Source organism: Rhinatrema bivittatum, chromosome 2 (assembly GCF_901001135.1).
Source record: "Rhinatrema bivittatum chromosome 2, aRhiBiv1.1, whole genome shotgun sequence".
Taxonomy (NCBI): Eukaryota; Metazoa; Chordata; class Amphibia; order Gymnophiona; family Rhinatrematidae; genus Rhinatrema; species Rhinatrema bivittatum.
In genome coordinates, this window is record NC_042616.1 from 664,394,851 (window position 1) to 664,421,238 (window position 26,388).

General features: G+C 44.5%; 1 protein-coding gene across 1 annotated transcript in view; it reads right to left on the reverse strand.

The window, feature by feature from the left end:
* The window catches only part of NCOA2 (nuclear receptor coactivator 2), a 649,459-nt gene that overhangs the window by 46,038 nt on the left and 577,033 nt on the right, over positions 1–26,388 (reverse strand). Inside the window, 2 exon segments of the mRNA XM_029591446.1 lie at positions 616–793; positions 25,657–25,876. Of these exon segments, the coding sequence (XP_029447306.1) occupies positions 616–793; positions 25,657–25,876 (398 nt within the window).

The following is a 26,388-nucleotide window of genomic DNA, read 5'->3' on the forward strand; positions in this document are numbered from 1 at the left end:
ATCCTAAGCACATATCAAAGTAACACTGGAGTGGCTCAGCAAGAGGAAAGTGAATGTCCAAGTGGCACAGTCAAAGCCTAGGCCTGAATCCATGGCAAGACTAGAAGACTGAAGTCCACAGATTATCCCCAGCCAAGCTGAAAGATATCGAGCTCACGTCACCATCCTGCTGTACAAAGTTGATAAGACACTTATCCCTAAACAACTCCTGGCTATTACTGCTGCAAAAGGGATTTCTACAAAGTAATGAATCAAGGTGTGTGAAGACTGATGCAATCAAGACTTTTTGTTTGATTATTCTTAATTACTTCTGGAATATTTATGTAATTGTTGGGTAGGTCAGTGAAACAAACTCTTACTTTATTTTGATTTGCATTTTTTTTTTTTAGACAGCAGTGTGAAAAATGTGCAAGAGTGTGAAGATTTTTTTTACAAGACACTGCATATATGCAGAAGAGAGAGGGAACAATTCCAGAAAAAAAAATGACAATATCAGCTGCTCAGATAATTAAAAAGTCAAAATTAATGCTATTAAATGAAAAGAAAACAAAGTTGTATTCTAAAATAATTTATACAGAACACCAGTTAATGATTTTTTTTTTTAAACACACATACCTGTTTCCACCCATATTCCCTTGTGCCCAGCCATTCATCTCTGTTGACGACTGGTAGGCAGGGTTGGCCTGAGATTGCTGTAACATGGGGCTCTGGGTAAGAGCCATTCTGGGGGACATCAGTTGCCCCTGAGGAGTTGTAGCCCCAGTAAAACCTGTGTCAGGTTGCTGACTTATTCCTACAAAATAATGAAAAAAGAAGGGTCATAACTATAAATTCACTGCATTTCAAAAAAGCAATTTCTGCTCAAAAAGTTTAAATGTAATTATTTTTTACCTATCAAAAACACAACTTTGATGAAATGTGTATAATATGACAAGATTTCAGGAGGAAAAAAAAAAAAAAAAGACAGCAGTCACAAAAGATCGACACTGAATGTCAAATTCTTAGTTTAGTATCCATGACAAATAAGCTGCACATTAAAGTATCAGAGTGGCAAAAAATTATATTACTTTAATCTACACTGAAGCAATATTCACTTTCCAGCTGTCTCCATAGAAATAAAAGTTAAAGCTGCAGGTGATACTTTTTTATTGGGACATCTTACTTCATCTGAGGTTCACTTTTGACAGCTATGCTTCATTCATCAGGACCGCTCAGTTTTTACTAAGGAAGATGTAAAATGTAGGTTGGGTTATAACACTGACAGCAATATTCAGCAATCCAGCAAGCAGACAAGTTATCTGGCTAAAGTTAGTCAGATAAATTGTCCTGCTGAATAATCTCACCTAAAGTTATCCGACTACATGTAGCATGTACATGTAGCCGGACAACTTTAAAACCTAACTGGCTATGTCTGAATATAAAAGGTAAGGTTTTAAAGTTATCCAGCTGCGTATGGCCAGATAACTTGCCAATATAACCCTAGAACTCTATTCTCATACGTAAAAGACCTGACCAGTCCTACTGAAACTCCCACATCAAACAACTCTTCTAATTGCGATACAATTGCTCAATATTTTAAAGAATAAACATAATAAAAAACATAGCTCCCCTGACTCTAACCAAATTGTACTACCAAGCAATCCTAAGGACCATTTATTTATTTATTTATTTATTTTAGAGTTTTTCTATACCGGCATTCGTGATTAAAAATCACATCATGCTGGTTTACATAAAACGAGGGGGTGTGACCTCCTTTGACACAGTTTCATCCCTTGAAATCGAAGGTATAATTAAAAAAATGAACCCAGCTGCCCACCCAAATGACCATATTCCAACTAAACTATTAAGAACAATCACCAATATAGAATCTAAACCTACTGCTGATATAATTAACTTGTCCATAACCAAAGCTAATGTCCCACACACTTTAAAATCCGCAATAGTAAAACCGATCACAAAAAACCACAAGCAAACTCATACGATCTCTCAAACCTAAGACCCATTTCTAATTTACCTTGTATATCAAAAATTCTAGAGAAAGTAATTAATAATCAACTAACAGATTATCTGGAAAAACATAGTACCCTGTACCCAGCACAACACGGATCTAGAAAATATTTTAGTACAGCCCTCCCCCTCCTGAAAACAAATACCAATAATTGCTGAGGCAGTTCCCGATCCCCTCACCCAAAATATGAGAGAGAGAGAGAAGTGGCTAGTGCCCCAAGGCCAGTCCCCCTCCCCCTTTCCCCATCTTTTTCAAAATTTAAATCGTGATTCCTCCTGTCTCCCTTTCTACCTACGCAGAAACCCTCTTTCCATCCTTCCCGCCCGCCTCCTCCCCTGGATAACCAAAACCCTAGCCAGGAGCGGGATCCCATCTTACCCATTCCTCACACTTCCAGCACAACCCTGCTAGTTTGTACCTCCAGCATTGCTGTGCCAAGAGCAGGTAAGATAAGATCTCACACCTGGCTGGGATTTTGGTGTTCTGAGGAGTTGGAAGAGAGGTTGTGGGTGGAGAGGGAAGCAGGAGGGATCACAATTTTAATAAAAAGTAGCAAGGAGAGGGGACTAGATGTTGCTATGTATTTTTTTATTTGGTGGATTTTGTGGGGGGATGGGTTGTGGAAGAGGAGAAAAATTTGGCTCTGCTACAGTAATTACTGGTACTTATCTTCTAAAGATTTCTGCCCTGTTTTGTTTTTTTTTAAATTCCCGTTCATTGTGAATTAACTGAGTATCTTTTGAATATATCCACTTATATGCTCTGAGGCAGGCTTAAAGTCATCTAGCTAACAACTTAAGACATGGCTCTTCCTCCAAGCCTTCCCCTAACTTTCAAAACCAGCAATTTCTCTACCAGATCGGACACTGCTTCCTGACTATGCGCCCCTCCAAGTTTAGGCGTTATATTTACGCCTATTTTGTCTTTGTCTTATTTGCACTATCTAGTTTATTCAGTTATGCTGTCCTTTATCTCTGACTATCTTAACTCCCAAGTTAAATCCCCCTTGTTATATGTAACTTTCACCTCTTGTTAAATGGTTGTTTAAGTTATACCCCTTGTTACATGTAAACCGATCTGATATGAATCATTTTCATGAAGGTCGGTATAGAAAAATGTTAAATAAACAAACTTATTTTCAGATGTATCCAGCTAAGTTAACCAAATAACTTTACCTGTTCCAGAAAACCCTCAGAATGCTCTTTTATCAGGCTAAAATCTACCCAGATAGGGGCCCCGATATTCAAAAAGTTGGCATTTAATCGGATAACTTGGGAGTTATCCAGCTAAATGCCTTTGAAAAATGACCCCACTATTTCTAAACTGGTGTGGTACAGCAGAGTCTGATGTGTTGCAGCAGGGGCACTCGGGTCAATGCTTTTCCCCTCCTTTCTGCCATCAGGGAGAGAGAAGCACTGCATGCCTGGTCTGTCAACTCCTCCACCAGCTTCAACCTGAAGTTTGAAAACATGAACCCCCCATCTACATTGTGTGTTAAAACACTAGAGAAGCAGGTAGAAGAGGCAGATACAGGTAAGCAGTACTACTCTTGCCCTGCTGGAAGAAGACAGGGGGACAAATGGGAGAGAAATATACAAGTGCAAGTGTGGAGGGGCGCACTCATCCCCATAAACCAGCTGGCCATGATGGTGGCACATTTGTCATTAGCAAGGAGCCAACTTTACTGAGAGCATGATAATTCCTCAAAAAAATGCAAAAGCACTGGCAATTTATTTGATGCAATTCGAACATTCCTCTCTGCTGCAACGGCAGTAGGAAAAGAGGAAGTGGATTGAAACAGCAATCAATGAGGACCTGACCTTTACTGTCTGGTGAACGGATAAGCATGGGGGTAACCTGCACGGAGGAGCAATTACTACCCTTAACAGAAGGCATGGGATTACTACCTTTAACCAATAAGCCTTGAAGCTTTGGATGTAACTGCAAAGTGTGTGTGTGTGTATAAAGAGGAATTGGATTCAGAAACAACCGTGAGCCCTGACTTTTTTTTACAGTTTTGGGGTGCTGATGCGCAGACACAAGGGAAAAAACACAGGACTGCTTCTATGGCCAAGTTCATAAGCAAAGCATATCAAGCAGCACTGTCTGAATTTTTAAGAAGGCTCATCACCCAGTAAAGCCCTTAAGAGAAACATGGGGGTAACCTGTACAGCGTGGCAGATACTAACATAAGAAGTTTGCTGGGCAGACTGGATGGGCCATTTGATCCTTTTCTGCCATCACCTATGTTACTATATATTACTGTGAATATTTAAAACTACATTTCCTGGCATTATCATAGTCAAGTAATCTGAGAGCAATGAAAATGATGCTGCAAAATATGGTTTGGGGTGCCATGAAGATCAAGCAAACTTAAAAAAGTGTGCTGTAAAACAGAAAAGGTTGAGAAGTACTGGATCACAACAATAATGTTTTCAAAGCTGTAAAAAGTTATAAAGTAATAGGATGTGTGGGGGTGATGCATCCATAGAGCTCTACTAAATATGAAAGAAGGCACTAACAAACATCCAAATACTAACTACAATAAACAGCAGAACTAGGGATGCTGCTCATTACTAGCACTTTGAAATTAAAGATCAAAGGGACACAGTTGATGCCCAATGCAGAAAGCAGAGTAGCCAACCAGTAACAGGTATTTTTCAAAGACAACAGGATAACAGTTCTCACACGAGTGATGGAACCCAGAACAGAAATTTGATTTCAAAGTTTCTAGAAACTTTGCGTGTACCTGACTGGACATATGGAGCATACCATACTGCTACACATCCATCTGAGGGCTCCTCGAGTCTATAATTTAGCTCAGACATGTAAATGGAATGACATCTGCTGTTCTTTGGATAAAGCCGACAAAGTAAAGGTCCTCTGAAGAACATTTTCTTGGAAGGGAGACCCGTTAACCCTTCCTGGTCAGAGAAGTCTTCAGATCCAAAGCCACACCCACAGGAATTTTCCAAGAACAACTGGCAGGTCAAGGTTGTGGACTTGGATCTTTGATCTTGAAAGGCTAGCAGACAAGGCCTCAGAAAGGGAAGTGCTTGTCTGTTGGGCACTAGACCCTGATGAGCTCCTGCATCTCAAGAAAATCACCAGCAATAACCAATATGAATTCCCCTTTGAGAGCCAATATTGGTGCCATTCTGCTGGGCATCAACAGGGACTCCAGTATTGGCTGAACATCTGTCTACAGGATGCTCTGCATGTTTCAGTCCAAGGCCTCCTTGATTTTCCTATCCAGCTTCTCTTCAAACACTGCCGAGGCCAACATGGTCTGGAAAGCAGGAGGGAGCTCATGTCTTTCATGGATACAAAGGTGTATTGGTGGCTGACATCTGGACCTTTGGAGATAGAAACAATTCCTGAGATTGCACTGAGGATGGGCTCTCCTTATCATGGGAATGTTTTAAGGGGATTCAAGGCTGCTGTCAGAATGTTTCCGCTCCCAGCATTGTACATAGATGGAGATGGATGTCTATGCTTCTTGGCCTTCATCCAATGTATGTTATCAGAGCTCTGCGAAACCAGAACTGAATAAGCTGAACCCTTCATTCTCTTCAGGTGGGAGAGGACAAACAATGGTCCTTCCTGGTGCTTGATGCCTTCCTGATGTTGAGACACAGTCAGTCAATCCAGCTTCTGAGCCCTTTGATGTGCTGGACTTATACATGCCAAAGTGCTTTTCCTTAAGGTCTAGACAGAATCAACGTCCCAGTAGGAGACATAATCATGCAGAAGGGACACCCCTGGATGTCATGGTCAGCCCTTAGGCAAAGGACATATCTATCATGGGGATCTGTGACAGACATGAACCTCTATTATATGGCACACTTACTAAAACCACTAGCCTTCTTCTCTGATAAGGACATTGGTCAAAAATAAGCACAGCAAAACTGACATCACCTTGATGCACTGATGCACCATGTGGCCACCAATAAAGAAAGAAAACTTCAAAACCAAGACTGAAACAAGGGAAGAATTAAGACTGAAAGATGTATATTGCACTCTCAGGAAACTGAAGGTTCCCTAACAGCAGGAGAGGCAAAAAATTGTGACCTGTGGGCTTCATAGAAAAGATTAGACTGAAGCGGCAACAACGTTTCTAGAAACTTTGAAATCAAATTTCCATGACAAGCTCCATCTTATGTCACCCATATGTGAGGACTGCCACCCTCCTTGTTCTCAGATAATTTATGCTGTTAAGCAGACAGAGCTTTAAAATCTTGACAGCATCCCATCGCTCCAGGAATGTAGTATACAGCTACCATGAATGTACCACAATAATACATCCTGTGGGTGTCTCTCAGTCCCCATATGAAATTTCTCAATGTTTAATTCCACTTGCTATTTTTAAGAATATAATCTTCCATTAATGTTCATGGAAACCTGACTTAAATGACTGACTTTTTTTATGGGTACTGTCACTGCTCGTAAAGGATGGCATCCGAAAGATGTTATAAGCTGTTTTCTACAATGCTTTTTAACCATAACACTCTACCTCACATTTATTTTATTTATTTATTTATTTATTAATTTCTATACCGGCTTTCACGACCAAAGGTTGCATCAAGTCGGTTTACATTTAACAAGTCGTGTAATAAACATAGAACTAGGGTAATTGAACTGGTGCAGAAAATAATAGTTACAATGAACAAGGAAATTACCAACTGGGATAGGAGGAAAAAAAGAGAAAAGGGACAGGAATATTTACATAGTAAAACGCATTTACAGTGAATATTTACATAGTATGCAATAAAGGATCTTTTAATTTTAAACATGCAAAGACATTCATGCCTTTATTTAAAAAGAGAACTACAATCCTTAAGACTGCAAAGCCTCCTATTCACATAGAAAGAGAAAACAGTAGGGTCATGCTTAACTCAAATTAAGTCAGAACAGACAGAATATGTCAGGCTCCCTTTTTCTCCTCCAAACTGTGCTGGCACTAAGTATGAGTAGACTAAGTAATTGCTTAGGGCACTGAGAGGTTCAAGGGTACCCTTGATTCACTTTTCATTTTCCTGTGGACCTCCACCAATGTTCCGTCTAATTTTTGACGGGCTATGTGTGCAAACATTTTCTTTTGTACAACTTTTTATAAGCCGAACTAAAATGTGTGTGCTACGAAATAAGTGTGTCCAATCAAGAATAGTTAAAAAAGATATATCAGATTTCAAATGTTTTATTTAACTGTTTTAATGAAAATAATTCTCCATTATTGATAATGAAGCAAGAACAGAATAAGTCATACTTTGCTACTGCTGCAAAATTCCTATTTTATATGGCTAGACACATTGTAAAGTACAAAACCCACTGCTACTGCCAGACATTTGGTGAATACTCTGGGAGCTGAGGAAAGGCCAAAAGGTACTGGTAGTACCTGGAATCCACCTGGAAGCACAGGAACCGCCAACATGAGGGGTAATATTGGAATATGGGTATAGGCATCTTTGAGATCTAACAAACACATCCAATCATTCTCCTGTATGAATGGGAGGACTAATTACAGGGAAGTCATCTTGAATTTCTCCTTCCGAAGGTATTTGTTTAGGGAGCATAAGTCCAGAATAGGCCGGAGACCCCCTGAGTGCTTCAGAATAAGGAAGTATTGGGAGTAGTAGCCTGAGTTGATTTAGTGTTTGGGTACCAATTGGATGGCCCGTTGAAGTAAGGTCTGAATCTCTTGTTCCAGAAGAGGTAATTGAGAAACATCCTTTAACTGGCCGATGTAATGAGGAAGGAAAGGTTGGGAGAGGAAATTCAGATGACCCACTGATCTGAAGTGATGCAGCTCCACTGTGAAGAAAAAAGCTGTATCCTGCCCCCGACTGGTAAGTGAGGCTGTGACTGGGTTTTCTTCAAAAAGACTGTGGAGGCTTTGGAAGAGATGGTTGGGAGGGCTTCTATTGTTTTCTGTCTCTCTGGCGTCCTCTAGGCTGAGCCAGCTGAGACTGTGAATGTGGCTGCTGAAAAGGCTGGAACTGTTAAGACCTGAAGGTTGAGAAACTCTTGTATGGTTTCCTTTGGTAATAAGGTTTGTGATACTGTTGGTAAAAACGCCTTGCTGTCGTCTGAGAATCTGAAGCTACCGACAAGGATAGAACTGCCACATTCTGCTCCTTTAATTGGACTACTGTGTCTTTGAGCTTGTTGCCGAACAGGTTATCCCCCACGCAGGGCAGATTGGCTAGCTTGTCATGAATGTCCTCCCTGATGGAGCTAGAATGTAGCCAGGCTATTCTTCGAGCAGCGATAGTGGAAGTCCAGAAAGATGTTTCAAAGGACTCCAATCACCCTGAATAAATGCCGCAAGTCCTTCCTCCTCGCAAAATGGTTGAGGAGTAGTTGGCCTGTCTCTGAACGTAAAAAGGACTATAATTATTGCAGGGACTTGTACAGTATTGCACCATATAAAACTGGTGCTATTGTATCCGGGAAATCAACATCGCACTCTGGAAGGTCTTTTTAGCGTAGTCATCCAGGAGCCTGTGCTCCTTTAGTGGAGGAGTGGATGCATGCAGTTTAGATTTAAACTAGTTGATGGGGGTGACAGTAAGACATTAGAATGTCACCCCCCAAATCCAATGAAAAAGAACAAAGTGGATAACAAAAGTCAGCCAAATAAGTCACAAAGAAAGTTCAAGAAAAGCATTAACCTGTACCAGAATAGCTGGAAAGCTATTAGCACAAATGCTCATAGTTTGGGCAATAAAATCCCAGACCTGCAAGCCCTAATGGTGGAGGCGGACTTGGACATTGTTGCTGTCACAGAGACATGGTTCACGGATTCACATGATTGGGATACTGCCATACCGGGATATAACTTATTAAGGAACGACAGAAAGGACAGAAAAGAGGGAGGAGTGGCTCTTTATGTCAAAAACAATATCCAAGCATCCGAACTGCAAGGAAGATGGGGCAAAGAAGAAGCTTTATGGGCCGTCCTATAAAAAGATGATGGGACATCCGTTTTTATTGGCGTGGTTTACAGGCCTCCAAATCAAATGGAAGTACTAGACAGAGATGTGGTTGAAGACATCCAAAAGATGGGTAAGAAGGGCGAAGTGGTGATTGCTGGAGATTTTAATCTGCCCGATTTAAACTGGAGAATCCCTTCTGCGGAAATTAACAATAGTAGAGAGATAGTGGATGCCCTGCAAGGGGCTCTGTTCAAACAAATGGTAATGGAGCCTACGAGGGAGGGAGCTGTGCTCACTAATGGAGATAATGTCTCTAATGTTCGGGTGGGTGCCCACCTCAGCACCAGTGATGATCAAATGGTATGGTTTCATATCACTAACAAAATACGGAGAAGTCGCACAAAGACCCGGATTTTGAGTTTCAAAAACATGGACTTTGTTGAAATGGGGAAGTACCTGGAAGAACTAGAAGGCTGGGAGAAAATGAGAGATGTGGAACAACAGTGGGCCAAACTAAAAGGAGCAATTACTGAAGCGACTAATATATATGTTAGAAAAGTAAAGAAAAGCAAGAAAAGAATGAAACCTATTTGGTTCACAAAGGAGGTGGCTGATAAAATAAAAGATAAAAGAACAGCGTTTAAGAAATATAAAAGATCCCAAAGGGAGAATCACAAGGAAGAATATCTGGTAAAACTGAGGGAGACAAAGAAAGAAATCAAGAAAGCGAAGAGTCAAGCGGAAAAAAGGATTGCCAAAGAGGTAAAGCGAGGTGACAAAACATTTTTCAGATACATCAGTGAAAGGAGAAAAGTCCAAAATGGTATAGTGAAACTGAAAGGTGAAAAAGATCAATGGTGGAAACAGATGAAGAAATGGCAGAAATATTAAATGAATACTTCGTTCAGGGCTCACTAAAGAAGACCCCGGAGAAGGACCATCACTAGTTAACAAGAAACTGTAGGGGAATGGAATGGAGAAACTCAGTTTACAGAAGAGAATGTATGGGAAGAGCTAAGAAAACTGAAAGTGGACAAAGCCATGGGGCCTGATGAGGTTCATCCCAGGATACTGAGGGAGCTCAGAGATATGCTGGCGGCTCCGCTGCGTGACCTGTTAAATAGATCCCTGGAAACGGGAGTGGTGCCAAGTGATTGGAGAAGAGCAGCGGTGGTCCCTCTTCACAAGAGTGGGAGCAGAGAGGAGGCTGGAAACTACAGGCTGGTTAGCCTCACCTCGGTGGTGGGAAAAGTATTGGCGTCACTGCTGAAGGAAAGAATAGTGAACTATCTACAAGCAGCAGAATTGCTGGACCAGAGGCAACATGGTTTCACCAAGGGAAGGTTCTGTCAGATGAATCTGATCGACTTTTTTGATTGGGTGACTAAGGAATTGGATCGAGGAAGAGTGCTCAATGTCATCTACTTGGATTTTAGCAAAGCTTTTGATATGGCCCCACACAGGAGGCTTGTGAATAAAATGAGAAGCTTGGGAGTGAGTGCCAAGGTGGTGGCCTGGATAGCAAACTGGTTGAAGGACAGAAGACAATGTGTGATGGTAAATGGAACTTACTCGGAAGAGAGAGCGGTGATGAGCGGAGTGTCGCAAGGGTCGGTGTTGGGACCGGTCCTGTTCAATATCTTTGTGAGCGACATCGCGGACAGGATAGAAGGTAAGGTTTGTCTATTTGTGGATGATACTAAGATCTGCAACAGAGTGGACACGCCGGAAGGAGTGGAGAGAATGAGACGGGATTTAAGGAAGCTGAAAGACTGATCAAAGATATGGCATCGGAGGTTCAATGCCAAAAAGTGCAGAGTCATACATATGGGGTGTGGAAATCCGAAAGAAATGTATTCGATGGGGGGTGATGGGCTGATGTGCATGGAGCAGGAGAGAGACTTTGGGGTGATAGTGTCTATCTATCACTTTCGAATAATAGAAGTACTAGGGGGCATTCCATGAGGTTAGCAAGTAACACATTTAAGACTAATCAGAGAAAATTCTTTTTCACTCAACGCACAATAAAGCTCTGGAATTTGTTGCCAGAGGATGTGGTTAGTACAGTTAGTGTAACTGGGTTCAAAAAAGGTTTGGATAAGTTCTTGGAGGAGAAATCCATTAACGGCTATTAATCGAGTTTACTTAGGGAATAGCCACTGCTATTAATTGCATCAGTAGCATGGGATCTTTAGTGTTGGGTAATTGCCAGGTTCTTGTGCCCTGGTTTGGCCTCTGTTGGAAACAGGATGCTGGGCTTGATGGACCCTTGGTCTGAGCCAGCATGGCAATTTCTTATGTTCTTATGAAGTCGGTGAAACAATGTGACAAGGCGATAGCTAAAGCCAGAAGAATGCTGGGCTGCATAGAGAGGAATATTGAGTAAGAAAAGGGAAGTGATTATCCCCTTGTACAGGTCCTTGGTGAGGCCTCACCTGGAGTACTGTGCTCAGTTCTGGAGACAGTATCTCCGAAGGGACAGAGACAGGATGGAGGTGGTCCAGAGAAGGGCAACCAAAAAGGTGGATGGTCTTCATCGAATGACTTATGAGGAGAGATTGAAGAATTTAAATATGTATATCCTGGAGGAAAGGAGGAGCAGGGGTGATATGATACAGACTTTCAGATACTTGAAAGGTTTTAATGATCCAAAGTCAACGACAAACCTTTTCCATTGGAAAAAAATCAGCAGAACCAGGGGTCATGATTTAAAACTCCAGGGAGGAAGACTCAGAGCCAATGTCAGGAAGTATTTCTTCACGGAGAGGGTGGTGGATGCCTGGAACCCCCTTCCAGAGGAAGTGGTAAAGACCAAAACTGGGAAGGATTTCAAAGGGGCGTGGGATAAACACTGTGGATCCATAAAGTCTAGAGGATGTGAATGAAGAGAAGAGGCATGGGGGTGGCTTGCGGGAATGATAGCTACTACCTGGTGATTAATACCCTTATTCAATAAACATACACACAGTTAATGCGACTCCAACATTGCTCAATGCTTCAAAGGCAAGAGGAAATGTGGAAAAAAGGATTTGCATTCACAAAAAAGCGGGGGAGTGGCTTGCTTGTTGCGGCAGTTACTACCCCAAACCAAATAAGCCTGATACTTCACTTTCAATGCATATTCAGTGTAGTTTTCTGCTTCAACAGCAGGGGGGAATGAAGATAAGAGGATTTACATTCAGACAACAACCAACAAGGACTAAATTGCATAGTCTGGGTAAACAAATAAGCGTGGGTGTAGCTTGCTTGTTACGGCGGTTACTACCCCGAACCAATTAAACTTGATACTTCACTTTGATGCAGCTCCAGCACTGCTCTCTACATCAGTGGTGGGGGTGGAAGGTAACTAGAACCAAAAAGTTACTAATAAGGGACAAGAGTAACAGATATGTATGAGAAAAAATAAGTGTGAAATCTTGCTGGGCAGATTGGATGGGCCGTTTGGTCTTCTTCTGCCGTCATTTCTATGTTTATATGATTTTTTCACCCGCTTCATTGCCAACTCTACTACCACTGATGCATGTGGGAGCTGGATGACTCCATAAGTGGCAGACTTCTATAATCTGAATTTTAAATCCAGCTTTCTAGAAACTGGTAGAATGGAATGAGGGGACTCCCACATTTTAGACTGTACGGAATCAGGCACCTTATGAGACGATAGAGCTGACAACTTGGCTGGAAGTCTAGGATTTTTAGGATGCCAAACACCACCTCCAGAGGGTCAGGCAACTTTCGGACTTCCACCCCTAACATGTTACCCTTGCTTCTCCACACACCATGAATAGGGTATTCTGGAAGAGAAGAAAGGGCCGGAGGCTCTTCTGGGGGATTGGAAGGAATACCCTGTTAGGGGAACAGTCCCGTGGAGAGTCTGGAGGAACTGACTGAGGTAACTGCAGCCAAATGTCCTACTGCTCATCCTGAGCTGGTGATGGTGGTGCCTCCAGAAAGAGGGGAGTGCTGTCTGCAATCCCATCTTCATTTGGACCTGGGAGATGCGGAGGCGAGACCTCTGGATGTAAAGGTGAAAACAGGTTCTTGATAATGGAGGAGATCTGCTCCATGGCCTGTTGGGAGCAACCGGCATGTACATCTGCAGGAGGCTTCTGATGTGGCGGTGCCACTCGAGGAGACTGAGAATATCTTCCCTGAGGGTGTACTACCACAGACAAAATGTTTGACGAGGGCTGACTATCCCAGAATCCTTCTTCCAATGCAGGACATTTATCTCTTGGAGAGAGTTCTTCCTGAAGGATGAAACAATGAAGGTGCGAATGGGAGGATAATCCTGAATAAACCGAACGGGTTTCCTAAGAGGAGGTTGACCTGGAGCTGATGGAGATAGGCTTAGGAGGAGAAACCCAAGGGGGTTGCAACAATATATCCGGGATGGGGTCTACATTGCGCGCAGAATGAGACACATGTTTTTCTTATGTTTATGTGGGCTCTGGTCCTTTGAGAGTCGCTTTTCTTAGTTGCGACAGTGGGACCAGGTGTACCTTCCCCTCTTGACGACGTATGCATCAATGAGTCTATTCGGTGCATTGAGGAGGTCCCATGTGTCACGTCTGCGTCAATGCTCCGTGCATTGTAGGGCGAAGCGTAATTTGCAACGATACTTCCCGCGTCAGCTTCTGTTTCAAGGACTGCGCCGATGTGTCATGCATCGAGGAACTAGTGCCGTGGTTTTTGTCCAACGCTTTTTTGGATGTCTGCGTGGACGCATCCTGGAGGTGCGGGTCCAGGTTTTGGGCTTCTTTGGTGCAAAAGCGACCTCAAGCCCTGTCGGAGCTGGATGCTTCGTCTTAGGTCGTGGCTCCACTGATGAAGACGTCCTGGTCATATTATGGGGAACGGTCTTAGGTCCCAGGGATGACCGTATGGAGCACCTCAGTGAGGGAGCATAACTTCCTGAGGCTGAAGAGGCCCTTTCCCTGCTCTCTGCCTCTGTGCCCTCGGAGACATGCAGCCGCAGTCTCTGCACAATGTCTGGTCGTGGTCCAAGCTGAGGTAGAGTTAGTAGTAGTTGTGATAGTCAGTAACAGACATGATATGCCTGCACTGACAATACTTAAAACTGGGCTTTTTTGATGACATCTTGGAGCACTGAAAAGTGCCATTTTGGGAATCGCTAGCATGAAAATTGAGAAAGAAGATGAAATATGAGGGAACACGGTGGAGAAAGAAAACACACATCCGTGTCTGAGCGCGGAGAAAAACGAATTGAGGAGACAGATGACCTGCTACACGTGGGAAGTGCCACACAGGTGCAGCAAAACAAAACTATTTTGGAGAAAGGAATTTCCATGAGAGCGCCATCAATGACATCACCCAAATAGCATTGCTAATTCAGCCTGCTTATCGATGGAAAAAAACAGTATCTGAATTCAAGAAAGCATAGGATAAAGACAGGGGGATCTCTAAGCAAGTGATGAGAGTTATAATGCTAAATTAAATGGATGGATAGACAGACTGGATGAGTCATATGGTCTTTTTCTGCTGTCATGTTTCTATGTAAGCATGCCACGGCTTAGCAATGTGTCTTTCAGTGAGCCAGAAAGAGGATCTGCTTCTGCTGTGGTGGGCCCAGGTGGGGAGCCTCTTACTCTGAGGCAGAAGTGGACATGGGAGGAGCTACTCCAGTGTTCCACAACCCAGGAACCCTGCCTTCCTCAGGCCTCAGCTTGCGAGCAGTTCCTGCTACTGCTGCATCCCTACCCATGGACAGAGATCACAGTTCTTGCGCTCCTGGACGAAAAGAAGTGGTGTGGTAGGGGGAGGGGAATGACCAAAATGGAGAAAGAGGATAAGGAATTGGAGGGTAGAGAGGAATGAGTTGGGTAATGGAGAATAAAGGCAAAAAGTGTATAAAAGGTAATAAGCAAATCAGAACATGAGAAAATAAAAAGGACGAGCAAACTAAGAAAAATACAAAAATAAGAAAAATTAATAAGAACAGTAAAAAAAAACCAAACCAAAAATACCCCCAAAAAAAACAACCCAAAGTTTGAGAGTAGGGTTGGATGAAATTTTTCTTAAATCCTAAAAATTTTGGTTGGCACTTAAGTTCTTTGAAAACTTTCCAGCCTTTACCATTGTGGTGTATGGCCTGTGTGTCTGGTGTGGTATGCAGTGTGTATTTCTATTTTTGTCTGGTATACTTTATTCTGTGTGTGTAGTCTTTGTCTCTGTATTTTAATGTTGTCTGCCTGCCTTTGTCTCTCTGTGTTTCAGTGTGGTGTGTCTGCCTGTGTCTATCTGTGATGTCTATCTGAGGGTGGTATGTCTTTCTATATTTTTCTGTCTAGATGTGGTATGTCTTGTCTCTGTCCCTTTCTGGTGTGTCAGTGTATTTGTCTCTTTCTGGGTATGAGGTAACTGTATGCGTGTGTGTGTGGACTCTGCATCTTTCTGGGTATCTATTTCACTTTTTGTAGGTCTGGGTGTGGCATGTCTGTGTCTGTATGGGTATGTGTATGAAGTATCTGTTTTTCTCTGGGTCTGCCTCAGTATGGGGTGTCTGCCTCTCCATGCCTGTGTATGTGTGAGCTTGTTCCTTTCAGCAACTTGAAGAGAAACAAAACAGGGGGGCTTTGAGCCACTGGTTGGTAGTGTAGCTGGCTGGTGAAAACCCTTCATGTACGGGAACCCATCTTGCGGGTCTCCAAACAATAGCATGAATAGAAAGGGAGCTGTGGCTCATAGTTTGCTCACCCCTGTCTTAGTGCACAAAGAATTTTTATTATATTGTTTCAGGACAGGCAGAAGCAGTCAACTTCTGTCACACGCAGAAAAGAAGGGATTTCCTACAATATCACAGTATCTTTTACATTTGTAATTATTTCTCTAGTCCATACACAGGTAGTCATCCTTTACCATACTAATTAGCACACCAAATCAGGTGGTACCCTCAAATACACATTACCTCTGGTGCCAACATTTAAATATGCCAGCATAACTTCAGCATGACAGCACTGCAGTGATTTATGGGAGACTGCAGTTGTTGGATTGAGATGGCCACCTTCTTGTCCCTATTCTTCTGCTCTTTCAGTTTTGGATTTGTCACACGAGGTATCAGAACATGATTAAAATACACAGGGATCCAAATTCAGCTGCGATCTAACTGAGCAAATTAGACGAATAAACTTGGTTAAGATATTCAGCGGTGTGGTCATGTCGCTGAATATACTTGGCTATCTAATAGTTACTGGATAAGTTTATCCGGCTAACATTAGACCAACTGAATAGCAGGTCTAACTTATCCAGCTAACTTAGCCGGATAATGCAAAATTTCAGCACTTAAATGGCTTAAGTTAGCTGGAAAAGAATCTCTGTCCTGCCTCTCACTTATCCAGATAACCTTTTAGCCAGACAAAGCAGACTGCTTACCTGTAACAAGTGTTCTCCTAGGACAGCAGGATGTTAGTCCTCACACATGGGCGACATCATTGGATGGAGCCAGACATGGAACTTTGATCTCAAAGAATCTAAAGCTTTCAGCATACACAACTGAGCATGTGCAGCTGTAGTCATCACCCTGCCCCCTAGGCAGAATCCCTCAGTCTCTTTTTTTTGTGTGGAGCCGTGTGATCGAGGAACCCGTGTACTCACAGTATTCAGCTTTGCTCTTTTCTCACAGTTTTTGTAAGTGATTTTCTAGAGCTGCAGCTGTTTTCTTCCCTTTTCTTTTAAAAGTAGTTTTATTCTTCTATTTTTCCACTTCTTTCCAACTGTCTGCTGGCCGCATGGTGGGTTTTCTCCCGTGCAACCTGGCAGTCTGTTGCTTTAAAAAAAAAAGAAATAAAACCTGCTCCTGCAGTTTTTGTATCTGTGTCCTCTTCTTGCTCTGTCTGTTTTTTCTCTTTTTCCATGGTGCTAACAGGACTGACTTATGCAGTCTGTTGGGGATTCGTGTAGGCCCCTGAGCCTGGGGACTTGCCTGAATTCTGCCTGGGCTGGGGTTCCATGGTGGTTCACCAATCGATTGGCATCGATGGATTCAGACGGTTGAAGGATCGAGAACCATGCCTTTCTAGTGGGGGGAGAGCTCATCCTCCCCACATCTCAAGGAGCTAGTCTCCATAAGCGGGAGCCCTAGTTCACGTTGCCTCCCCTCCTGCTCACCAGCCTTGGCAATGCAATCTCCCTGGGAGAGAGGGTGAGCGCGGAGCCTGGGCTAGCAGCTTACTGCCGCACTTCGGTGCCATGCCTATGAACGGTTGCCCATGAACAGCTATGACCAGCGCACCGTTAGTCCAACGCATAGATGTTGGGATCACATCGGCGACCAGGCTCATCTTTGGGTTCCATGGTCACCCTTGTTGCCATCGAGATGCGTGACCACCCACGATGCCATAGTGGCCTTGTATGCCATCAGCATTGGTGGAACTGGAGTCTCGCTGCACCGGCCTGGGCATCGAGGGGGCGGAGTACAGCACAAGTTGACGACTTGGTTGCCTTGAGGCTGCACTGCCATTGGTGACGTGGTGCACTCAGTGCTGCAATCCCCTGGTATGGCACACTCATGCCCTCGATGCACTAGATGTCACAGAGCCTTTGGTGCTCTCGATGCCAAGGTGCCCTCACTGAACTCAATGCTGTGGTTATCACGGTACCATTGATGCCCGTGGGGGTCCTCAATGCCATCGATGCCCTTGATCAATCAAGTTGCATGCATGGCCATCTTTGGGGCTGTCAAGGTCGAAGTGGTGGCAGGCCCTCGATGTTGTCGAGGTGCATGGCATCGATGCTGTAGCAGCACTTGATGCTGTGGCCCCCCACTAGGTTGTTGAGGTACACAGCCTGAGTGCCAGCATTACCTCAATGCCATCACAATGTGGTGCTGCTCCAATGCCATTGCTGCCCTCGAGATCATCGAGATGTCTCTACGGTGGTGCCACTTTCAGGCCACGGATGCCTCTCATTGCTGCCTCGACTATGTTGAGCTCCACTGACCAAGCACCAGGTTTCTCCACTGAGCATCCTTGTTACCCCTGAGGCCATCGACCACTAGGGCTCTCTGAAGCCCTCGTGTGAACCTTTGGTCCTCGGGTGGCAAGGTGTTTTGGCCTCTTACAGATCGAGCATAGGGGTAGCCATCTACTCACACCCTGGTGAACTGGTGCATCCATATGCACTGGTCCAGTGCCCTCAAGGCTCCTGGGTATGTCCACTATGGAGCATAGCGAAGCTCAGAGCTGTCCCTTCAGCCGATGATCCCAGCACTGGAGGCCCCACCAGGATTCGCACACCATCAATGTTAATGGGCGCTAGCGAGGCTCTCGTCAGCGCTATTTACAAGACTGACTGGCTGTGTGATCTAAATCTTCTCCATTTCAAGCTATAGGACTTTCTGGTAGAAGGTTTCCTAGAAGCCACTAGCACCTAGGAGACACTGTCCGAGAGGGCCAAGGGTTGAAGGATTAGGCGCTCAACATCCAAGCCATCATGTCCAGTGCCAGGAGGTTCAGATGGCACAAAGTGCCATGGTTCTGCTTGATCAGATCAGGCGCGGTCCCCAGCCAGATTGGGGGCCTGATCAACAGGTCCCACAGTAGAGGGAACCAGGCCTGTCGGGACCAAAAAGGTGCCACGAGGATCATGGTCCCTCTGTTCTGTTGAAGCTTCAGCAGGGTCTTCAGGAGGAGCAGGAGAGGAGGATACACATACAGCAGACCTCTTCCCCAGTGGAGGGAGAAGGCGTCACAGGCGAAATGCCGCACCCTGATGGACAGGGGGCAGAAACTGCTCACCTTGTGATTGTGTGGGGAGGCGAAGAGGTCCACATCTGGTGTCCCCCACTGACGAAACAGTTCAGTCGCTATTTCTGGGTTGACGGATCATTCGTGTGGCTGGAAGGAGTGGCTCAGCTGGTCTGCCAGCACATTCAGAGCCCAGGCAGTTACATCGCGCGCAACGACATCCCCTGCAACACGACCTAGGTCCATATTTGCACTGCCTCACGACAGAAGAGGAACGAGCCCGTGCCTCCCTGTTTGTTGATATACCACATTGCCACCTGGTTGTCTGTCTGGATCAGGAATGTTTTGTGAGACAACCAGTTTCTGAATGCCCGAAGCTCCAGAAAGTTTATTTGACAGGGGGCTTTGTGAGCGGTCCAGAGACCCTGCATGTGGAGAGCATCCACATGGGCTCCCCAACTCTGAGGAGAGGCATCGCTAGTAAGGATCACTTGAGGAGGAGCAGATTGGAAGAGAATCCCCCGCTCCAAATTGGATAGGTGTTCCCACCAGGACAGAGATGCCCGCAGAGGTTCCGTGGCTGCAATGCAAGTCTCAAGGTCATGAGAGGCCTGTTGCCACTGTGACCATAAGGTCCACTGAGCCCTCCACATACACAAATGGATGAGAGGGGGATAACATGGACGGAAGCCGCCATGTGGCCCAGCAAACGTAGCAGAAGATGAGCAGTCACCTGCTGGTTGCTGCGGACGGTGGCCACCAGCAAGGCGAGGGCAAGAGCACGATTGTGTGGCAAAAATGCCTTCGCCTGCACCATGTCCAGTCTGGTGCCTATGAAATCCAGCTGAGGAGACAGGCAGAGCTGAGACTTTGGATAGTTGATCACAAATCCCAAGGCTTGTAGAACCAGCACTGTCAGGGCTAGAGAACTTAGCGTCCCTGCGTGAGTATTGCGCTTGATTAACCAGTCGTCTAGGTACGGGAAGACATGCGCTGATCGATGCCTGAGATATGCAGCCACACCACTAGGCGTTTGGTGAAGACATGAGGGGCTGAGGCAATATCGTGTAGTGATAGTGAGCCTTCCCCACCACAAAGCAGAGGTATTTTCTGTGGCCAGGGAAATTGGCTATGTGAGCATAAGCTTCTTCAGATCGAGGGAGCAGAGCCAGTCTCCTCTTTTGAGGAGGGGAATCAATTACCCAGAGAGATCATCTTGAACTTTTCTCTTGAGAAAAACTTGTTCAATGCCCTGAGGTCGAGGATGGGGCATAAGCTGCCGTTCTTTTTCGGAATTAGGAAATATCTCGAATAGAACCCTCGGCCCTGCTGGGGGCTAGGGACTGGCCCTACCGCACCTGTAGTGAGAAGGGCGGAGAGTTCTCACTACAGGTGCATGATGGACGTGTAAGAGAGGTCCCTGGAAGCTGTCTGAACTTGAGACGATACCCCTGACAGATTATGGTAAGAATCCATCAGTGACATCCTCCCACCGATGGGCGAATCCAATGAGCCTGCCTTCCACTGGGGGATCCGGCGTCAGGGGTGTGCTCAACCGACTTGTGCTCGTGCTCCCTTGCCGCCAGTCAAAAACCCCTAGCTGGGGCTTGCTGGGGGGCCGGCTGGGGCCTGGGTGCTTGCTGCTAGTGGGGGTGGCCCCTGGAGCTAGCACGTGGCGTGGGAGCCCAGGAGACCGGAGGATAATACTTCATCTGCCTGTAGAAGGACTTCTGGGATCCTGGTGTGGAAGATCTCCTGGCCGAGGAGGGGGCGTCGGAAGCACTAGCAGAAAACTGTTGAAGGGTGTCATGGTAGTCCTTCAATTGTGCTACCACATCCCGGACCTTATCCCCAAACAGGTTGTCACCTGCGTAGGGGAGGTTGGCCAGTTTCTCTTGCACCTCTGGGTGGAGATCAGAAGCTCTGAGCCAGGCCATCCTATGGGCGCCGATACACACGGCAGCTACACAGGCTGCAGTTTCAAAGACATCATATGTGGAGCGCACCTTGTGCTTGCCAGCCTCGAAGCCCTGCAGGACAATAGCGGAGAGTGCTTCCTGCTGCTGCAAGGTCTCCGCAAGATCTTGGACTCGCTTCCATAGGTTCCGGTTGTACAGAATCATGTAAAACTGGTAGGCGGCAATCTGGGCGATAAGCATGGTGCCCTGGAAGACCTTGCAGCTGAAGGCATCGAGCTCCCTATGTTCTTGCCCTGGAGGGGCCGAGGCGCGAGTATGGGAGCACCTGGCTTTCTTGAGGATGGGGCTCTACAACCACCAACTGGTGGGGGAGGTGCTGCTTTTCGAACCCCACAGCTTGCTGCACCAAATAGTTGGCATTTGCCTTCCTATTTACAGGAGAGAGAGAGAGATCGGGTGCTCCCACAGCCGAAGGAGGAGGTCCTTAAAGATGTTGTGGATGGGAACCACCACGATCTCCTTAGGAGTGTTGACAAACTGGAGTACTTCCAGCATCTTATGTCGCGCATCCTCCTCCATGAGGAGTTGGAAGGGGATAACCTTGGCCATGGCTCTGACAAATCTTGCAGATCTTTGGGGGGAGACAGATGCCTTTCTTCCGGCAGGGAAGGCTCAGAGGGGGTCGTCTGAGTAAATGAAAGAAGATTCTGTGGAATCATCCCTCCCCATGGGTCCGTAAGGCCCTCCCTCCTCACTAGGGCCAGCGCGATGTGGGCAAGGTCTGTGGGGGATATCAGCCCTGGGCTCTGATGGCATTGAAGGCCTTGAGGGCACTGCAGGAATCGACGGTTCCCCTGGCATCAAGGGGACCGGAGGCCGCGGGAGACCGGAAGGACCCGTAGAGGCTCGGGGAACCAAAGTCTTGGGAACGCGGCACTGGTTGCATTTCCTCCTCGGAGGACCCGAGGACTGTGATCGCACTGGTGGGGAGCATCGGTGGCCATTGGGGGATTGAAGGCCCTCGGGCAATGGTTGCGTCTGTAAGGTGCCTAAAAGGACGTCTAGACGCTCAAGCAAGGGTGCTAAGATACCGGTGCCCGATGGCGGAGGCTCGGCACCAGTATGGGGGCCGGTGGCAGGGCCGGTTCGACGCTCTGAGCACTGCGGAATGAACCCTGCAGTCCAACTCCTCCTGTAAGTCCAGTGAAACCAGGACTGAAGGAGGGGGACAAGGCATCATCGGCTCTTCCTCGGGTCTCCAAGGTGGCACAGTGCCCGACACAGATATCCATGGGGAACGCCTGGCACATCAGAGGATGGGGACTCTGATGGCTGGGATCATTTCGGTGGCGGTATGGCCGCCGCTAGTACCTCACTGGCACCGGAGCCATGCGCAGACAGCGATTGGTGTCTATGCTTGCGGGAGGATCCCGATGTTAGGGACATCGGTGAGATCATAGAGGATTGGTCACCATCCCCGCGATCATTTGAGGAAGTGGAGAGAGAAGTAGCGAGGGGGAGTGTATCAAGGGGCTCTCTGCGACCTCTAGGTGTCGATGACTCCGATACAGGAGTGGATGGAGCAGATTGGAAGAACAAAAACTTTCTCCATCTTATCAAGATGTGCACGACAGCCCTTGGGGGTTAACTGATCACACAAGCGACAGCCCCAGATGTCGTGCAAGGCCCCCAGGCACAGGATATAAACCTCATGCGGATCCATGATGGACATGGTCTGCGGCCACTGGGGCCACCAGCTAAAACCAGTTGCCATAAAAATTGGCCACCAAGCAGTTGGTGACTGGAAGTCACCGAAAGGCGAGATGTCGGGAATTGACCGCAAAGAAGCAAAAAAAAAAAAAACCCGGCAATTTTACCTACCACGCCGAGAAGGCACCGACCGAAGAGGGACCCGACGCCAGAAATGGGAAATCAACACTTTTTAGCAAAAAAAAAAAAAAAAAAAAAAAAAAAAAAAAATCGAAGAAAAAGTGGAGCTCCACAAACCATGTGGCAACTGCACCATGGAAAAGAAGAGACTGAAGGGGTCCTCTCGTGGACACGCGGATAGTAGAATGCTTAGTGTGTTGATCAAAACTTCTAGAAACTTTGACAAAAGTTTTCTGTGCCAGGCTCCATCAGATGATGTCACCCATTTGTGAGGACTACCATCCTGCTTGTCCTAGGAGAATACTCTTAGCCCTAGATTCATCAAAATGCTATAAATATAGCGGAAATAGCGCTTATGATAGAAAAGGGGGCAAGGTTAGGTTAATTTCCCTGCTACTGCATCAGGAATTTCCACATCGCGCGATACATTTATCACTTCCGCATCACTAGCTGATTAATCAAGAGAAAGAGAGACACTGTCCCTCTATAGGGACCAATATGTCACACTATTTATACCACTGTAAGAGGGGGCACATTAACCCAGGGTGAGGGGTAGGTTTTGGGGGGCAGTTTTACATACACAGAGGAACAAACAGCAAAGGTGCCATCAGTGAATATTTTCTGTCATTTGCAATCAAGCTAGATAGAGAGTACAGTGTACAAATCAACTCCTCACCTTTCATCACCCCAAATGATAGAAAATCTTCACTGATGGCACCTTTGTTTTTTGTACCTCTGACTAGGTATGTAAAACTGTCCCCAAAACCTACCCCTCACCCAGAGTTAATAGTGCCCCCCTCTTACAGTGGTATAAATGGTAGAGTGACATATTGTTCCCTATAGAGTCTCTCTCTCTCCCTCTTTCGAACCACTATTTGCGATAAATCCTTTTTGGTTGGTAAGGCACAGGTGTAGTTATTTCCTGCGTTAATGCCCTAACGCGAAATGATAAATGATCCTGTTAATTTGGACACTGAAAAATCTAATGTATTTCACGTTTAGGGATTTTGCATAACTTTCCTTTTAAAATACGTATTTGCTTTGGTATTCAGTCTATATGTAATGAAAAATTCCAGTATTTACAAATGGAAAATTCTCCATAAACGAGTTGATTTTTATCCTGATCAAAATTCAAAGCCTGTCAAGAATATATATATATATATATATTAGTGAACAAAACAGCAAAAAATATGAGCAATAAATTGTTCAAAAAATAAACAAATATCAAGTATCGAAAAAAAGGAACACTAATGAAACAGTATTATATAACAGCCATTAAAAAAATATATTTGTATCAAAACATTTTTTTTTTAAACTGGTGCTAACCAGACTACATGAAACTGTTCCAATATTGTGAAAGCAGAAAAATCACAAAAAATGTTTATACATCAAAACTTTTCAAAATATCAGATACATCAGTTTAGGATCTGAATTTAAACAGCATTTTAAAGAACACAAAACACAAGACTACTAAAAGTAGGAGATCAAACAAAGTAAATCCAATATTGTGAGTCTGTCAAATGTGGATGATGAACAAGAAACAATGGCGATCTGGTTTTAGACAAAGTGACAAATCTTCAAAGAAAACTCTGACAAAGGTCTTTTTGTTTCATCAGGGGATAAGCTTTTGATCAAGTTATCCATGTCAAAAAATCTACATTGGCCAAATTAGCAGTCAAGACACGGATAATACCACATAAAAGTTGTATTCGTACTTGGAAAACTGATGCCCCTATAGTTTAATACTGGCTGGCCTGTTCCCATTCTGAAGCAGATTTAAAATTCTTTGTTATGTATCGCCTACACAATACCTGTGGCGGAAATGTTTCATTATGGTTGCGCCGTCGGGAGCAACGTTTTATTTTTGAATGGCAGACCTTAATGCCTCAAGGATTGAATTCTGTTATTGATTGAGAGGCTTTTTTTTTTTTTTTTTTATAAAGGTTTATGAAAAACAGCTTTTTATCAACCTTTACTCCATGAGCCACAGATGTCAATGTTCTGCAAGAGCTCGGTGTGAGAGTGTATATCTAGATTATCCTCCTCTCTTTAATTGTAAACATGTTATTTGGATGCTGAGGATATTTAAAAAAGCATTTGCCCAAGCCTAGTTGGCCTTGGTTTGAGTTCCCACTCAGTTTGATAGCGGGAAGACAGGTGTTTTTCCCCCCCCCCCATGGGTATTTAAAGATCAAAGAGCCCGAGCCCAGCCAGCCTCAGTTCGGGTTCCTGCATAGTTTCTACAGCAGGAGGAAGGCTGTGGTAAGCTCCGTTCTGGTAACTTTCCTTTTCCCTTCATTGTTACAAAACAATTTTGTTGAGTTATGTTTCTATTTCTATCATTCTCCAGATATATATTTAAGCAAGCCTATGTTAAAATTGCAAAAATACCTGTAATAGAGGAAGTGAATGTACTGCTTATACTGACGCTGTAAGTAACTAATTGAGATATGTTATTCTTACGTTCATTTATAATTTTCTCTCTTTTCTGCAACATGTTCTGTTTTTTTTTATATGATTCCTGTTTGGTTTTTTTTTTTTTTTTTAATAGAGGATAATGTGATCAAAAGCTTATCCCCTGATGAAGCCTCTCTGGGCGAAACAAAAATACCTTTGTCAGAGGATTTTCTTTGAAGATTTGTCACTTTGAAGTTCCGTGTTAGTGTTGCTTCTAAAACCAGATCGCCATTGTTTCTTGTTCATCGTCCACATTTGACAGACTCACAGTACTGGATTTACTTCGTTTGATCTCCTACTTTGTTTAGTAGTCTTGTGTTCTTTAAAATGCTGTTTAAACTCAGATCCTAAAGTGATATATCTGATATTCTGAAACATTTCATTGTATAAACATTTTTTTGTGATTTTTCTGCTTTCACAATATTAGAACAGTTTTCATGTAGTCTGGTTAGCATCAGTTTAAAAAATTTTTTTTTTTATAGAAATACATACATTTCTTTTAATGGTTTCATTAGTGTTCCTTTTTCTCGGTTCTTGATATTTTTTTATATATATATCTGAGTGAGGAAACTGGAAGATATTGTGCTGAATTTGGGAACTCATGACAGGCTCAAATTGTCCTCTCATATTCCCCATCATTCCCTGGTTAGTCATCTGGGAGCTGTGAGAGAGGAGCTGTGACCCAAGACTGGGAAACACTGGGGAGAAAGAATTGGTGAGAGGTGGTGAGGATGTAAGTCCAGTACCGTAGTTTGGAGGAAATGGAAACTGCTGTGCATTTGCCTGTGGAATCCGAGGGCTACTCATTGTTGCAGATATGCCACCAGAGGCCACCATGCTTGGTGACATATTCAATCCTTGTCCTTGCATCATCAGTGCTCTCTGCTGCTGCAACTGTCTCTGCCGCAGGTGCTGATTCAGAATCTCCCTCTGTCTTTGTGCCAACATCTGTGCATTGATAGGCCCCTGTTGGTTCAAAGGCAAGAGGTCAAAAGGTTCAAAAACAACAGTTTCAGAATTACATAGCCTTAAACACCAACATGGCAAAGCAATATCTGCTACACTGACAGTGTATGTGGGTTAAATTTGAAAAACTGGAAATTCTTCTAAAGAAGGATCATAAAATGTAAACAGAAATAGTGCATAAATGACATCAGGACTGTTCTTCCAATGATGTTTCTGTAGTCTCTGTTCTGCTTCTGCTATATCCTGTATTCCCTCTGTCCCTACAAAGGCCTTTGATTCACTGTCCGGGCTTCTTCAGGGAAAAATATTGCTCATAGCTATTCTTGCGTTGATACCATGGATCGTATTTCGTGACAAGAACTCGGTCTCTAATTGTTGATTCTTTATATGTCGATTTGCCAATTCAGTGTCTCAAGACTTCAACTGTTAACAGCTTGCTAAATGCAGCATAATCATCTGTGAATTTCCAATGTCTTCTTAGCGCGTTGGAAACCGTTTCAAGTCTCTTTGCT